General features: G+C 41.8%; 2 protein-coding genes across 2 annotated transcripts in view; both read right to left on the reverse strand.

The window, feature by feature from the left end:
* Positions 1 to 9,261, reverse strand: part of gk5 (glycerol kinase 5) — a 78,594-nt gene extending 69,333 nt beyond the window's left edge. The window contains exon 1 of the mRNA XM_048604484.1: positions 8,708 to 9,261. Within this exon, the coding sequence (XP_048460441.1) occupies positions 8,708 to 8,836 (129 nt within the window). The 5' untranslated portion in view covers positions 8,837 to 9,261. The remainder of the gene's footprint in view (positions 1 to 8,707) is intronic.
* Positions 9,262 to 13,046: 3,785 nt separating this feature from the next.
* The window catches only part of LOC125484666 (5'-3' exoribonuclease 1-like), a 47,847-nt gene continuing 45,439 nt past the window's right edge, over positions 13,047 to 15,454 (reverse strand). The window contains exon 19 of the mRNA XM_048604228.1: positions 13,047 to 13,748. The gene's annotated coding sequence lies outside the window, so the exon portion shown is untranslated. The remainder of the gene's footprint in view (positions 13,749 to 15,454) is intronic.

Here is a 15,454-nt window from a genome sequence, read left to right on the forward strand (position 1 = left end):
GAAACGTGTGTCTGTTGGGTCTTTAAAGTCACATTACTGTAGAGGATTGCACTTGTAAAGGATGAGCATTTGCAAGTCAAGGAATCCCTCGTAGCAGGTATTCAGTAACATCCACTCACCTCGGCTGGAACAATGCTAAAGCTTGGACTGGTCACTCGCTATCTGCCAAAGAGATATGTAGTCCTTCTTAGGCCTCTCAACCAATGACTACTGAACAAAGCTGACAAAAGTACAAGGATATTTTCACAGGCCTTGGATATGTCCCTGGCAAACATCACTTCAAAAGTAGGAGAGCGTAAGACCGAATCAATACGTGCGGAGGAGAGTTCCAGCTTCCTTGAAGACAAGGCCAAAAGATAAAGGATGTGGGGAAAAATGGGTACAACCAAATAACTCCTACAGACCAAATCAGGAGCACTGGTAGCAACAAAAAACCTGGAGAGTTGGGAATGCACATTGACATCCTTTTAGGCCAATAAAGCTTTTAAACGATCGCACTACCCTGTGGCAACCATTGAAAAACTTTTGGCACAACTTGCAGGTGCAAAAAAGGTCTTCTGATACTCAGGTGAGAACAATGGCTACTGGCAGCTTAAGCAGGGTGAACATAGTTTGTTGACTATAATCTGGACAGATAGTTGTACCAGCTGTTTCACATTTCCATTGCGCCAAAGAGTATAAATGACATTTGATCTCTTCTGAAGAAGGGTCTAGGCCCGAAACGTCAGCTTTCCCGCTTCTCTGATGCTGCTTGGCCTGTGTTCATCCAGCTCTACACCTTGTCATCTTTGATCTCGGCTGTTGTGTTTCTCTTCCCCTCTCCCTGAAACCCTTCAATCCCCTTACAGACCGATTTGTTTGTCTGTCTCAAATACACACTGACTTGGTCTCCATCGGTAATGAGTTCCACAGACTGACCACTAGCTGAAGAAATTCCTCCTCACCTCAGGTTTAAAAGGATCATCCCTTCACTGAGGCTGTGCCCTCTGGTCCAAGTCTCTCTTACTACTGAAAACATCTTCTCCATGTCCAATCTACCCAGACCTTTCAAGAACCTGTATGTTTCAATAAGATTCCCCTTCAACCTTCTAAACTCCATCGAGTACAGACCCAGCGTTCTCAATCGCTCCTCATGTGACAACCCTTTGTTCCTATGATCATTATTGTAGACCTCCTCTGGACCACCTCCAAGACCAACACATCCTTCCTTAGATACAGGGCCCATAACTGCTTACAATATTCCACATGTGGTCTGACCATAGCCTTATGCAGCCTCAACAGTACATCTCCGCTCTTTTATTCCAGCCCTCATGAAATGAACGCTAACATTGCATTTGCCTTCATAACTACCGACTGAACCTGCATGTTAACTGTCACAAAATCCTGAACTAAGACTCCAAGTCCCTTTGTGCTTCAGATTTTTGAAGCCATTCCCTGTTTAAAAAATAGTCCACACCTCTATTTTTCCAACCAAAATGCAAAACGTCATTTTCCCACATTGTAATCCATCTGCCACTTCTTAGCCCACTCATCTAGCATGTCCAGGTCCTTCTATAGTCTTGCCATCATGGACCACGAATCTTAAGAGACTATTGAGATTAGCTTAATGTTCATCTGCCAAGTTTAAAAATAAAGAAAAAAAATGGAAACAAATGAAGTTGACTGAATTAAAGTGAGAATTAAATTAAGAGAACCACAGTAAATAGGATAAGCTTATCCTTTGCCCTTCAATTTGCTCTGCAATTCAATATGATCTGGATTGTGAATCTGCGGATTTATCTCCTGTAGAGAGCTGTCGAAGCCGAATCATTATCTATATTCGAGGCCAAGACAGATTTTTAAACAGTAAACGAATCAAGGGTCATGGGGAAAAGGCAGTAAAGTGGAGATGAGGATTATCAGATCAGCCATGATTTCATTGAATAGCAGAGCAGACTCAATGGGCTGAATGGCCTACTTCTCATGATTTTAAAAGACAGCGCAGAAGCACCACCTTAAAGATGGATCATAAATGCTGACCCAGCTGGTGACACATCCTGAGACAGAATAAAACAAGAGGCTTATGAGGTAAATTTAGTACTACTTCTGAGCCTTAAAACCAGCAACCATCCTTTGCAGGGAGTTTATGTAGAAATTTGTAATTTGACAAATTAAGCAGAAGCCTTGAGAGAGAGTTCACAACACAAACAAATCATTGCACTGCGTTCACTTGTGTTGGCTGCACTCTCCCGATTTACAACTGTGGTCTTACTACATCCTGGTCAGAGCAAAGTCCTTTTGTTGTCAGTATGTGTCCTGGGTACTACAACAGAGTGACAGAGGTCAAAACAGTGCATGTTTTCAAGCTGAAGTCAAACATAGGCCATGGAGTTAAAGGGGCCAAAGGGTATGGGGAACGGGGGGCTGAGGTGGATTATCAGCCATGATCATATTGAATGATGGAGCAGATTCAAGGGGATAATTTAGCCTTTTGCTCTGAGTTTCTAATAATACAAGCCCTCCATTCCCAGTAACAGCCTAAGGAAGCTTGCCTGGACTGTCTCCAGTGCCAGTATTTCTTTCCTAAGATGAGCGACCAAAAATGTTCACTGTATGCCAGCTACTATCCGGTGAAGTTGAATACTAGCAGTTTGTGATCCACAGACAAGGGCTCCCAAACCCCAATGTTCTGTAGGTTTCTGTTTATATAATATAATCAGCTCCTACTTTTCCTGCTAAAGTGCATAACCTCTCACTTCCCCACATTATACTCCATTTGCCAACTTTTTGTCCACAGAGCCTGTCAACATTTCTTACTTAACCGATCAATATCTTTCTGTAAACTATGTGCATCCCTCTCACAACCTGCCTTTCCACCTATTTTTGTGTCATCTGCAGAATTGACAGCAGTACATTTACTTTCTTCAGCAAAGTCATTCATATATTTCTGAATAATTGTGCACCCAATGATCCCGCTGGCAGCACTCCACGAGGTACAGGCTGCCATCCCAAAAACATCCCTCTTATCCCAATTCTGATTTCGATTGGACCATAAGAAATAGGAACAGGAGCAGGCCATTCAACCTCAAGCCTGTTCTGCCATTCGATAGGATCCTGGCTGATCCAACATTCCTCACGTTCCCTGTCCTGACTTTTCCCCACAACTCTTTATTCCAGAACTCATCAAGAATCAATCACAGCATTAAATATACACAAGGACTCTGCCCCTTACGAAGAATGAGGGATGATCTCTGTGAAACATACAGGATTCTTAACTCTAATGAGTACCAAACGGTTTAGCCTTTACTCATAAGACAATCCCGCCATACCAGGGATCATTCCAGTGAACCTTCTCTGAACTGCCTCCAATGCAATGATCTCTTTCCTTAAATAAGGGGACTAAATTTGCCCACAGGACTCCAGATATGGTCTCACCAGCACCTTGTACAGTTGCAGTAAGACTTCCTTCTTCTTACACTCCAACTCCCCTTGAAATAAGGGCCAATATTCCATTAGCCTTCCTGATTACCTGCTGCCCCTGGGTGCCAGCTTTGTGTTTCATGTACAAGATCCCCAAAGTCCCTTTGTGTTGCAGCTTTCTGAAAATCTTTCTCCATCTAAATAATATTGTTCTCGCTTCCAAAATGAACAACTTTGTATTTTCCTACATTACATTCCATTTACCAACTTTTTGTCCACAGAGCCTGTCAACATTTCTCTGAACTGTTTGCATCTCTTTTACAAATTGCCTTTCCACCAATTTTGGTGTCACCTGCAAACCTGCATCCATTACGTTCAGAGATAGTAGGAACTGCCAATGCTGGAGAATCTGAGATAACAAGGTGTAGAGCTGGATGAACACAGCAAGCTAAGCAGCATCAGAGGAGCAGGAAAGCTGACGTTTCGGGTCTAGACCTTTCTGAGGAAGGGTCAACACAGGCCGACTGCTGTGTTCATCCAGCTCTATACCTTGTTGTCTCCATTACGTTCACTTCCTTTTTCCAAGTCATTATTATACACTGTGACACAGTTGCAATCCCAGTGATGATCCTTGTGGAACCCCACTGTTTACATCTCACTGATGTGAAAACGAACCCCTTAACCCCACTGGTGATTTCATGTTCACTAGTTAATTTTCTATCGATGTCAACAGACGGCCTCCAATAACTGAGCTGTTATTAATTATAGTAGCCAAATACGTAATAGCTTTTCAAATGCTGATTCAAAATCAAAACATATTACATCACTGTTCTCCCTTTATTGTTTCTTCCTCAAATCATTCTCATAATATTTTCAGGCATAATTTCCCCTTTGTGAAGCAAAGCTAACTCTGCTTGATCAGGTTGGTGAATTTCCAAAAGCTCTACTATTACAGAGTCACAGATGTACTGCACAGAAACAGAGCCTTAGGTCCAACAGGTTCCAATCAGATATTCAAATCTCACTTAGTCCCATTTGCCAGCATTTGGCCCATAACCCTCCAAACCCTTCCTATCCATGTGCCCATCCAGATGCCTTTTAAATATTCTAATTGTACCCACCTCCACCAGTTCCTCTGGCAGCTCATTCCATACATGCACCACCCTGTGTGTGAAAAAGTTGCCCCTCAGGTCCCTTTTAAATCTTTCCCTTCTCCCCTTAAACCTGTGCCCTCTAGTTTTGGGCTCTCCTACCCTGGGAAAGACCTTGGCTATTCACCCTATCCATGCTCATGATTTGATAAACCTCTAAAGGTCACCCCTCAGCCTCTGATGCTCCAGGGACAAAACCTCAGCCTTTTCAGCCTCTTCCTATACCTTTACACTATCCCTCAACACCCCCCCACCCCCAACAAACCCTGGCAACATCTTTGTAAATCTTTTCTGAAACCTTTCAAGTTTAACAGATTTTCCAAATGAAAGACGTTCAGTTTTCATATGCTAGATTTTGTCCAAAATCTATTTCACTTAAAGAATTTTTTTGGACTTTGCAACTACATTTCAACAAGCAACAAAGTAGTGCTGGAGAAACAACAGGTCTGGCAGTATCTGTGGAGAGACAAATTGTTAATATTAATAAACTGACCCAACACCGAAACTAGGCAACAAAATCCTCTACACGCTAGAAAGAGGTAAACAAACAGGACAGATCAACAAAGCAGACTCAAGAATGAAACCCGAAGGAACCAACACACCCCAATTCTACGGCCTCCCTAAAGTGCACGAGCCGGAAGTCCCCCTCAGACCCACAGTCTCCCTGCCAGGCACTCCCTCACACAGATTAGTCAAGGAACTACAAAGGAGACTCAGGCACCTCGTCAACAAGTCACCCCACTCAGCCCAAGAATTCCTCAACTCCAAAGACTTAAGGATAGACGACGAAGAGACCATGATATCGTTTGATGTCACTGCCCTATTTACATCGATAGACATACCACTAGCAAGGGAAATAATGACAACACTACTTGAACAAGAGCAAGACCCCAGTGAAACCATCTCCAAGGACAACATGCTCAAACTACTGGACCTATGCCTCACCACCCACTCCACTTTCAATGGCCAAACATACCAGCAAATCAACGGGACACCCGTGGGATTGCCTATCTCCAGACTCATAGCAGAAGCAGTGATGCAAAGACTAGGAAGGACGGTCCTTCCACAAATCCAGCCTAAACTATGGATATGCTATATAAACGACACCTTTGTCATCATTAAACGGACTAAAATTAGAGGAGACATACAAACTTATAAACAACATCCTCACTGGAATGAAATTCACCAGAGAGGAGGAGAAGAACAAACAACTCCCATTCCTGGACGTCATGGTAGAGTGCAAGACAAATGGGGATCTGCAAACAAAAGTACGCCGAAAAGCCACACACACAGACCAGGTATTGAACTTCAATAGTAACCATCCCAGCACACAAACGAAGCTGCATGTGAACACTATTTAAAAGGGCAACAACACACAACAGAAACACCAAACTACACCAAGAGGAAGAAGAATACCTCTTCCAGGTGTTCAAAGTTAATGGATATCCAAAAAACTGGGTCAGAAGATACTTACACGAACATCAGAAAGATACTACACACCCCGACACACACATCACACTACCCTACATCAGGAACACGTAGGAACTCAAGACTCCTAAGACCGCTGGGCATCAGAGTGACACACAAGCCCATATCAACCCTACAACAACTGCTCACCCGACCTAAAGACCTACTCCCCGCCATGGACAGGACCAATGTCATCTACAAGATCCTCTGCAGAGACTGCGAGAAACACTACATCGGACAAACAGGAAGGAAACTAACAACAAGGCTACATGAACACCAACTGGCTACAAAAAGACACGACCAATACTCACTCATCTCAATCCACATGGACAAGGAGAACCACCATTTTGACTGGGACAGGCTAGGCAGAGACAGGCACGAGAATTCCTAGAAGCCTGGCACTCCACGAAACATGCTATTAATAAACATATTGAACTCGACCCCATATACATTTCACTACGAAGGAAAACCAGAAGTGTGGCAATCCATCTCTCAACGGACCCCAGAGTTTAAAAACCAGGCGGGAAAACACACCGACACTTCATGAGAGGCTGCACTAATGACGTTACCAAGCATGGTAACGAAACATCTGCGGAACAATGAACCAGCTTGGCGAGCCAACCAACCTCAACACCCATAACCCAAGCTACAAATCTACTCCAAAACCTTAGAGAGATCTATAGAGACTGGAAGTTATAGGCAGATGCCAGTTGGAGGGTCCTTCAGTTAAGATCGATAACCCAGATCCCATTTTTTTTTTTTTTTAAAGCTGTCTTCCTGCTCCCTCAGCAAAGCTGAGGTTTGCAGATATTCTTGGAGTCTTCGTGAACAGTTGTTTCAAATTGCTTTCTTACTAGGCACTGACTTTTGAGCTCGATGACAGATAGACAGGCAAAAATAGAATCTTCCTATTCCTGCTTACAATCCAGTTTTCCTCATCTGTTCTGCTGCTCAGCAGCACTGTTGATAAAGGTCCATTTGTATCTCCCTGAACCTGCTCAGTGTTCACAGATATTGTTGCCTCAATGTGCAACTTCCAGGAAGGTGTGTAATCAACCAGGAGGTGCAAATCAGAGTTCCAGCGTCCTTTTATAACATTAAAATTTCATAATGTTACTCTGGCTCAGATAGATCCTCTCTGACTGATGGTTTTAACCTGTTCAGGTGGATACAACAACCATTTTAGGTCAGTATTTGTGATTTTTAAAACCAATTTTTAGTTCATGGTTAGCCGCAAGTATTGGAGCCAGATGATGGAAGTTGCATATTGATAGTCCATTACTACTACAACCATAACAGGGTCTGGAGTCACATGTAGGCCAGACCAGGCAAGGACAAAAGATTTCCTTCACTAACCAACAATGAACCAGACGGGTTTTATCGATAACTCCAAAGTCAAGGTATTGCAATGATCAGGTCACATGGTCAAATAATGGATTGGAGACGAGACAGGATTTAGACAGTGACTCTCCTGCAGCAAGGGGAACCAATAACATTTGGATTTAAGCTGGGTCCAAAAGGAAGGAACAAGTCCCCAGAACAAGCAGACACAAGACAAGTAACTGATGAGTGTAATTAAAAGACCTGAATGCTTCAAAGATTATGTCTGAATCGAGGGCAGGGGTAGACGAAAGCAAGACAGACAAGAACGAAAACTTTTCATTCATGGAGTTTGTGTTTGGTGCAGCCATGATGGGTTGAATGGCCTCCTTCTGCACTGCAATAATTCTGTGATGAATTAGAAATTTCTTGATTGGCCACAAAAATTGGGCAACTTGCAAATACAAAATTATAATGTATGCAATTCACTTTTTTTGAAAGGAGAAGTGTTTGGAGAAACCCTGCAATACTGTCTTACTCTAGTTACATAGCTACTTCCAGTTTAGAAAGAAAAACCATTGAAGTTGGCATAAGGAACATATCACGTTGCAATAGTTGTAGGTTAAACTTCATTCCACCAGCTGACGCATAGCCAGGAAATATCACACTTACAGCTGCTCTGTTCAAATTACCCCCTGTACTAATACAAATAGTCTGTCCTAGTTAATCAAAGATCGCATTACGTTTGAAATACCAATTCTCATATCCTGAGGTTAACTAGGCAACTGCAAAGATTGGGTGTAAATTGATTGGTGCATTGGTAGGTAAATCACTACAGTAAAAGAGGTAAAAAAAGTTGCCACGGTCCCAGGGCTGCTCTCAGGAGAGGGGGAGTGGAGGCAGAAAGAGAGAGAAAAACTTGGAGGTGTCACCACGCCTCAGGCGAGAGGAAGAAGTCGAGTGCTGGGATTTTCATGGTATACTCAGCCTGCGCAGAATCCCAGCCTACACCAGGTACTTTTCAATACTGTTGATAGTGAAGGCTGCTTGTTCACTTCAGAGAGAACATTGAAAACAGCGATGTCAAACTAAACTTGCAATAAAATCTGAACTAGCGTATTCCGGTTGGCTTTTTACACAGTACCCGAAATGTCACAGGCGATGCCTATACATTGCCTATACTCCAGCTGAACTAGACCGAGCTAAATTATGACATTAATGCACATACACCCAAACAAAACGATACAAGAGGTTCTGGCTGGAAACAGGAAGGTCTCATTGAGAACCATTGCCCTGAACCTGTGGGCCCTGGGTTACACAGTCTTAGGCTCAGATTTTGCCCTCACACCCTTCGCCTCAGTAAATCTTACCGGCCTGCTGCTCGACCCTTTGATCTTGGCGGCGGGGTCATACACGTGGCACCTGACGGACGTGGAGCCGACATCGACGGCCAGAACGTACGTGTCAGTCCGTCGGAGGCCATTTCTGACAGACCCCATCCCCGGGAAGTGATGGGGGGCGGTGGGACAGGTGGCGGGAATCAGACAGCCTGGAAACGGGGAGCCATGAAACAAGCTCTTCACAAATAAAAGGCAGGGGGAGGGGAATTGGAAAGCAATAGTCACAAAGAAAAGACTGTGTTTCAAAACAAAAAGGAAAACCAGAGGTGGGTTTGAACACCAATAAAAATGAAGGGAGAGGTCTCCAAAGCAGGGAACAACAGCCCAGGGAGAGTTCTCTCACAGTTACTTTGTATCCCACGAAGGTAAAAATGTATCCAAGAGAAACACTCGCATCCTCCCGCTTCCTGGTGTCACGGCCTGTCTACAGCGAGCCGAGTGCAGGGCTCCCCGGCCACTGAAGGACATCATGAGACCACTCAGCCTGGAGTCCCCCCCCCAATGAGCTTGTCCATTGGCGCTTTCTCTGCGCCCACCCCCCGAAACCGCCGTCCCCCTCCCCGTATTGAGGTCACTAACCCACCCCCGCCCCCTGTGACGCAGCGCATCAGCCCATCTTAAAGGGGAGGTGCCATCGCAGGCCTATGGGGATGTTTTCAATGTGCAATTTAAACGCTCAGGCGCTTTAAATAGCAGGGCGAACGGGCCCGTTCGGTCCAACTCGAACAGGTATCCTAAATTAATCTAGTCCCATTTCCCTCTAAACCCTTCCTATGCATGTACCCATCCAGATGCCTTTTAAATGTTAGCCATGATGTGGAGGTGCCCGTGTTGGACCAAGTCAGAAGTCACACGACACCAGGTTATAGTCCAAAGGTTTATTCGAAATCACAACCTGGTGTCGACTTCTGGCCTTTTCAATGTTGTGGTTGTACCAGTCTCCACCACTTCCTCTGGCAGCTTGTTCTATACAGGGATCGCCCTCTGCCTGGAAAAAGTTGTCCCTTAAGTCCCTTTCAAATCTTTCCTCTCTCACCTTAAACCCATGCCCCCTAGTTTTGGATCAGAGATAGTAGAAACTGCAGATGCTGGAGAATCTGTGACAACAAGGTGCAGAGGAGCAGAAATGAAGAAGGGTCTAGGCCCGAAACGTCAGCCTTTCTGCTCCTATGCTGCTGCTTGTCCTGCTGTGTTCATCCAGCTCTGCACCTTGTTGCCCCCTAGTTTTGGACTCCTTTACCTTGGGGGAAAAAAAAGACCTTGTCTATTCACCCTATCCATGCCCCTCATGATTTTATAAATTTCTATAAGGTCACCCCTCAGCCTCTATCATTTCAGGGAAAAGTTTGTTGGTTTTGTGTTAATGACTCCCTCACTGAGAGATTTCCAACCTTGCAACACACGACAAATGGACATTATCCACTTGAAAGCACTTCAGGACTGGTCCCAAACAGTGCTTTTTGAATGCACCCTGCTTTCTCCCAACAGGTGCTGCCAGATCTGCTGAGTTTTTCCAGGAACTTCTGATTTTATTTCTACTTCAATGCAAGTCTTCCCCAGTATAATCGAATTCTGCCGATCGACTGACACAGAGTCTATCTCAATCCCTAGAGAACTAGGTACACTCATCAGCTCAAATGCAGCAAAATACTGCAGATACTGGAAATCTGGAACAAAAACAGAAACTGCTGTGAAACTCAGCAGGTCTGGCAGCATCTGTGGAGAAAAGAACAGATTTAGATGCAGAGTTATTTTTTCCCCAAGTTAGGGGAGTCCAAAACTAGACGACATAGGTTTAAGGTGAGAGGGGAAAGATTAAAAAGAGACCTAAGGGGCAACTTTTTAATGCAGAGGGTGGTGCATGTATGGAACAAGCTGCCAGAGAAAGTGGTGGAAGCTGGTTCAATTACAATATTTAAAAGGCACCTGAATGGGTATATGGATAGAAAAGGTTTAAGGAGGATATGGGGCAAATGCTAGCAAAGGGGACTAGATCAGAATGGGCTGTATGGTCAGTGCAAACACGTTGGACCTAAGGGTCTGTTTCTGTGCTGAGTAACTCTATGACTTCTTCAGAAGAAGATTAGAAATGCTGCCAGTTTTCAATTACAATTAATCTAGGATCTCATTAACTCAATCTATCCAATAGGGAATCCCACATGCTCATCACCCATGTCTTTTTCAACATCCCCTTTTCAGACCTTCCTCAGGCAAATCAACTTTAAAATTCTAATTCTCATCGAGATTGTTTAAAGTGATCAAAGAAGTTGACACAGATGGAAATAAATTATTTCCTCTGGTATGAAGGTCAGAACAAAAGCATGTAACATAATTTAAATTACACCAATGAGTGATCTTATCAAAAAGGACTTCCTCACATAACCAGAATAGAAAACTGTGAATGGCCACAAAAAGCTGCTGTAGCTGGGTCAACAAAAGATAATATCTGATTAACAAGATTATTTTTCAAATATCAGTTGGCACAGCAGGTTCAAGGGGCCAAATGGCCTACTCCTGTTCCGATTTCTTATGATCTTAAGAGTTAAGAAACCAGGTTCAGTAGATAAAGCTCAGAAACAGACCAGAGTAAAAAAAATGAATGGTGGAACAGGCTCAATGGCTTTCTATGCATTTTTCATTTTAATTTTAGTAGGACCTTTAGCCATTTTTTCCCACACTAGCATTTTCCCTCAATTTATTTGTACTTTAATTTATTTGCATCTTCAAAAAGACCTAAATCTTCACAGCTGAAGAGCCTGAGAACGTCTCCAATCAAAATAGCAATTTCTCCTTCTTCATAATACTTTATTGTAGTATTCACTGGTATATATTTCAGCAGAATACATTTGTAGCAGAGGTAAAAAGACAGAAGAACAAAGCGTCCCCCTGTAATTAATAGGTTTTTAGACAGAAAAACAAATGAATTTTTAAAAGTAACTTCAACTGTAACACATCAAACCTCCAACATGAAAGTTATTAATACAGTACAGGTACACTGTGAACTAGCAGGAGTTGCAACACTAAATTTAATTTGGTTCCAACATTCTAGTATGATTTACTGTCCTTGATGTGGTTTTGCATAATAATCTTGGTGATAATGAAAATATAATGATGCAGCACTAATCTCATCATTAAGTGCAAGATTAGATTAGCTATCTCTTTTGGCAGGAAAGACGAGTATTTAACATGAAGTTCAAATGTAGAAAAACCCATAAGATCTGCATTGATGGTATAGATTGGCTGGATTGGAAAAGGATGGTGTATTTTCACTAAAATATAGCATACTGTAACATTATTGGTTACTTTTAAGTCACGTTGATGGTTGGAATATTACGAACTGTTGGGGGCAACAAATGAACAGGATAGGCCATTCTTCCCCTGTATTCTATGCCACCATTGTTTGATCATTGCTGATTTGTATCTCAATGCCACCAACCTGCTGTGGTTTCACTACCTTTGCCAACTCATAGATATTGTTCACAATGTAATTTGTAAAGGGTTTAGGTTTTGTTTTCAGGGGTTGCAAGAGTTCCAGATTTCTATTATGCTTTACACGATGTGCTTTCTAAAATCACCTCTGAATAGCCAACTTAAATTTTAAGTGATCAAAACTGAACTGCTGAAAATTCTGAGTAGAATTGGCAGCATTTATGGGGGAGGACAAAACACAGCTAATATTTCTGGCCAATGACCTTTCTAACTTTAAGATTTTGGACCTGTAAATTGAAGTTTGGGGAAAGTGAAATCCAAGGTTGGGGAGCTTGACATCAATAGAATTTATCAGCTTTAACTGCAGACATAGATTAATCCAGTCATTATATTATTGTAAGGGGTAAAACAAAAGTTCCCACTTTAACTGGTAAATTAATCTCCCATCACCTGCTGGGATCCATTGTACCTTTCCTCAACCAAGGGAATAACAATTACAACATTCTCACTGTTTACATCACTTAAACTGGTTGCCACATTGACTGCATACCAAGCAACAATTTTATTTTCAACCTTTTCAATTTCTATGACTGGAAATGACAAATTGGAGACTAGAAAGAGGGAACAAACACTAGATGAACCACACAACTTGGAAAGCCATTTCACGAAATAGTGACAGAATCTATATCAACCCTCCTGGCAGAGTTCAGTGCACATATTAGATTCTGGAATTAAATTACACCCTGCACAATAAGTAAATGCACAAGAGTCCAGATAAAATTTCCATGCACCGAGTAAAAGAACATGAGACTTCATTTAACCCTACACTTCCCAAGTTGTTACAAACTACTAAATAACAGAATGTCAGCAACACATTTTGAACACTTGTAACAAAATGCTTTATTTGTAATATTGAGCTTGCGTCAGCAGAAAGTGCAACATTGAATTGTATTGTTGTTAGCCAGTAATGTCTCCATCGTTTAATACATAAAATGTAAAAAGTCCACATTTGTCAATAAATATGATTCATGTGTCACCAATGTCTGTTCACTGTACATCTTTCGTAGGCCAATGTGATTCATGTGAAAAGGCTTTAATACAACATTAAGAGTACTCATAAAAGCAATACAATTTTAACATTGATAAACATTAAAATGTTTGTGTCATAAAGTTAAAATTCTTAAAGTATTCTAAAACAAAAAGATTACAAGTAAATGCATAGAACCTACAAATCAGGCAGTAAATTTGAAATTTTCCGGTTTCTATAAAACAATTTTATAAGCAATTTCTACAACATCTACAGCAGAAGATGAATTTTCTTTAGTCATATAAAATACATTGTTTTACATGAGCACATCAGGCTTTTGGTGTTTTAACTGTACAATGGACATAATTGATTATATTGAATAAAAATGAAAATTACATGAAATTTATAAAAACGAAAATGGTCACACATGTTGAGATGAGATATTGCAGTCGGACAGTCAGATGATCCCTGGCCGATGGATGGTAGTTTCACAAGGTATCGGCAGATGTGGACAAACGTGGGCATCAGATTACACTAAATATGGATCTGGAGTACCTTTTAAAAAATTTAACACAATTAAAATTTAATGCCCACTTTCAATTACGTATTTACACCATTTCAGTGCAGCTAAAAATATTTCTAGAAAATATTTCAACATTTCAAAGCACTTGTTTTAGCTATATAAAAGCATGTTTAAAACTCATTCTAACAACCTGGGTATTAAAACAAAAACGTTTCAGCAAACACCAGGGCATTTAAATTTCTTTACCTTAAACGATAAATTTCACCATTTTCTTTAAAATGAAATGCAAGGTAACTGGATTCAATAATTACATTAAAACAGAACTGCAGGGCTGGTAATCAAACAAAAACATAAATTACTCAAGAAACTCAACAAGTCTGGCAGCACCTGTGGAGGGAAAACAGAATTGATGTTTCAAGTCATGTTTCTCTCCACAGAGGATACCAGACTTGCTAAGATTCTCCAGCAATTTCTGTTTTGGAACTCAACAATTATGAGACAAGACAAAGAATAGGAAAGAAACATGGGTATGAAAAAATATAGCATAGCACACTATTTTGGTTGGATCGATATTTTCAATACAACAGAAAATATCACGATTCACAAAACCAGTAGAAGAACAGGATCTTCTAACATAAAGGAAAGATCTGATGTGGAGGACTGGTGTTGGACTTGGGTGGACAAGGTCAGAAATCACACGACACCAGGTTATCATTCAGCACGTTTATTTGAAAACACAAGCTTTCGGAGCCTCACTCCTTTAGGTGTTAGTGAGAGAGGCAGGATCAGACACAGAATTTATAAGAAAAATATCAAAGGGTCACACCACTGATGAGGATGTACTAAACAAATCTAAGATGCTGTTGGAAGGTTTTAATTGCTTAATACATATATATAAATCCCCAAATTTCTTTGAAGTCACTGTCCTGAGAGAACTAAAGGTTTTATCAGCGTAGAGGTGACATTTTAGGTAGACAATGCATGTTAGGTGTGAGGCCTTGTTTAGAATCTGTTTGTGCTTTGATTTGGAGTCAGACTGGTTTTATTTCTAAAGTAGGAATTTATAAAATGCCACATTGACTGACTGTCTATAAATTGTGTGCTTTTTAAACAAAATAGAATTCATTGGCAAATACAAATTCACCCCATAGATTTATGTATATGTGTGTGTGTGTGTGAGAGTGAGAGAGAGAGAGGGAGAGTTTTTGCATTGGAGGGTGGGTGTGTGGGTGTGAGTTCCAACGTGCCACAGTGAAAAACTGTAATGACCTCAGAAGACAGACACGGGATCAGTCTGATTAGGGTACCTTTCATCATCAAGTACTTCCCGGGAGCGGAGAAATTACGCAATGATCTTCACAGCCTTCAACACATTATCGATGATGAAGAGCATCTCGCTAAGATCTTCCCCATGCCTCCATTTCTCGCCTTCAAAAGCCAAACCTTAAACACACCATTATTCACGGCAAACTACCCAGTCTTCAGGACAACATCGAGCATAACACCACACAACCCTGTCACGGTAACCTCTGCAAGACATGTCAGATCTTTGACACAGACATGATCGTCACACGTGGGAACAATGGCCAACATTGTCGACCTCATACGCTGCAGGCAAGGATGCCCCAAGGCATGGTATATTGGTGAAGCCATGCAGACGCTATGACATCAGATGAATGGACACTCCCCACCCCCGCAACACACACACACACACGCTCCCTACCCCCCCAACACACAC

This window comes from Rhincodon typus, chromosome 13 (assembly GCF_021869965.1).
Source record: "Rhincodon typus isolate 14 chromosome 13, sRhiTyp1.1, whole genome shotgun sequence".
NCBI lineage: Eukaryota > Metazoa > Chordata > Chondrichthyes > Orectolobiformes > Rhincodontidae > Rhincodon > Rhincodon typus.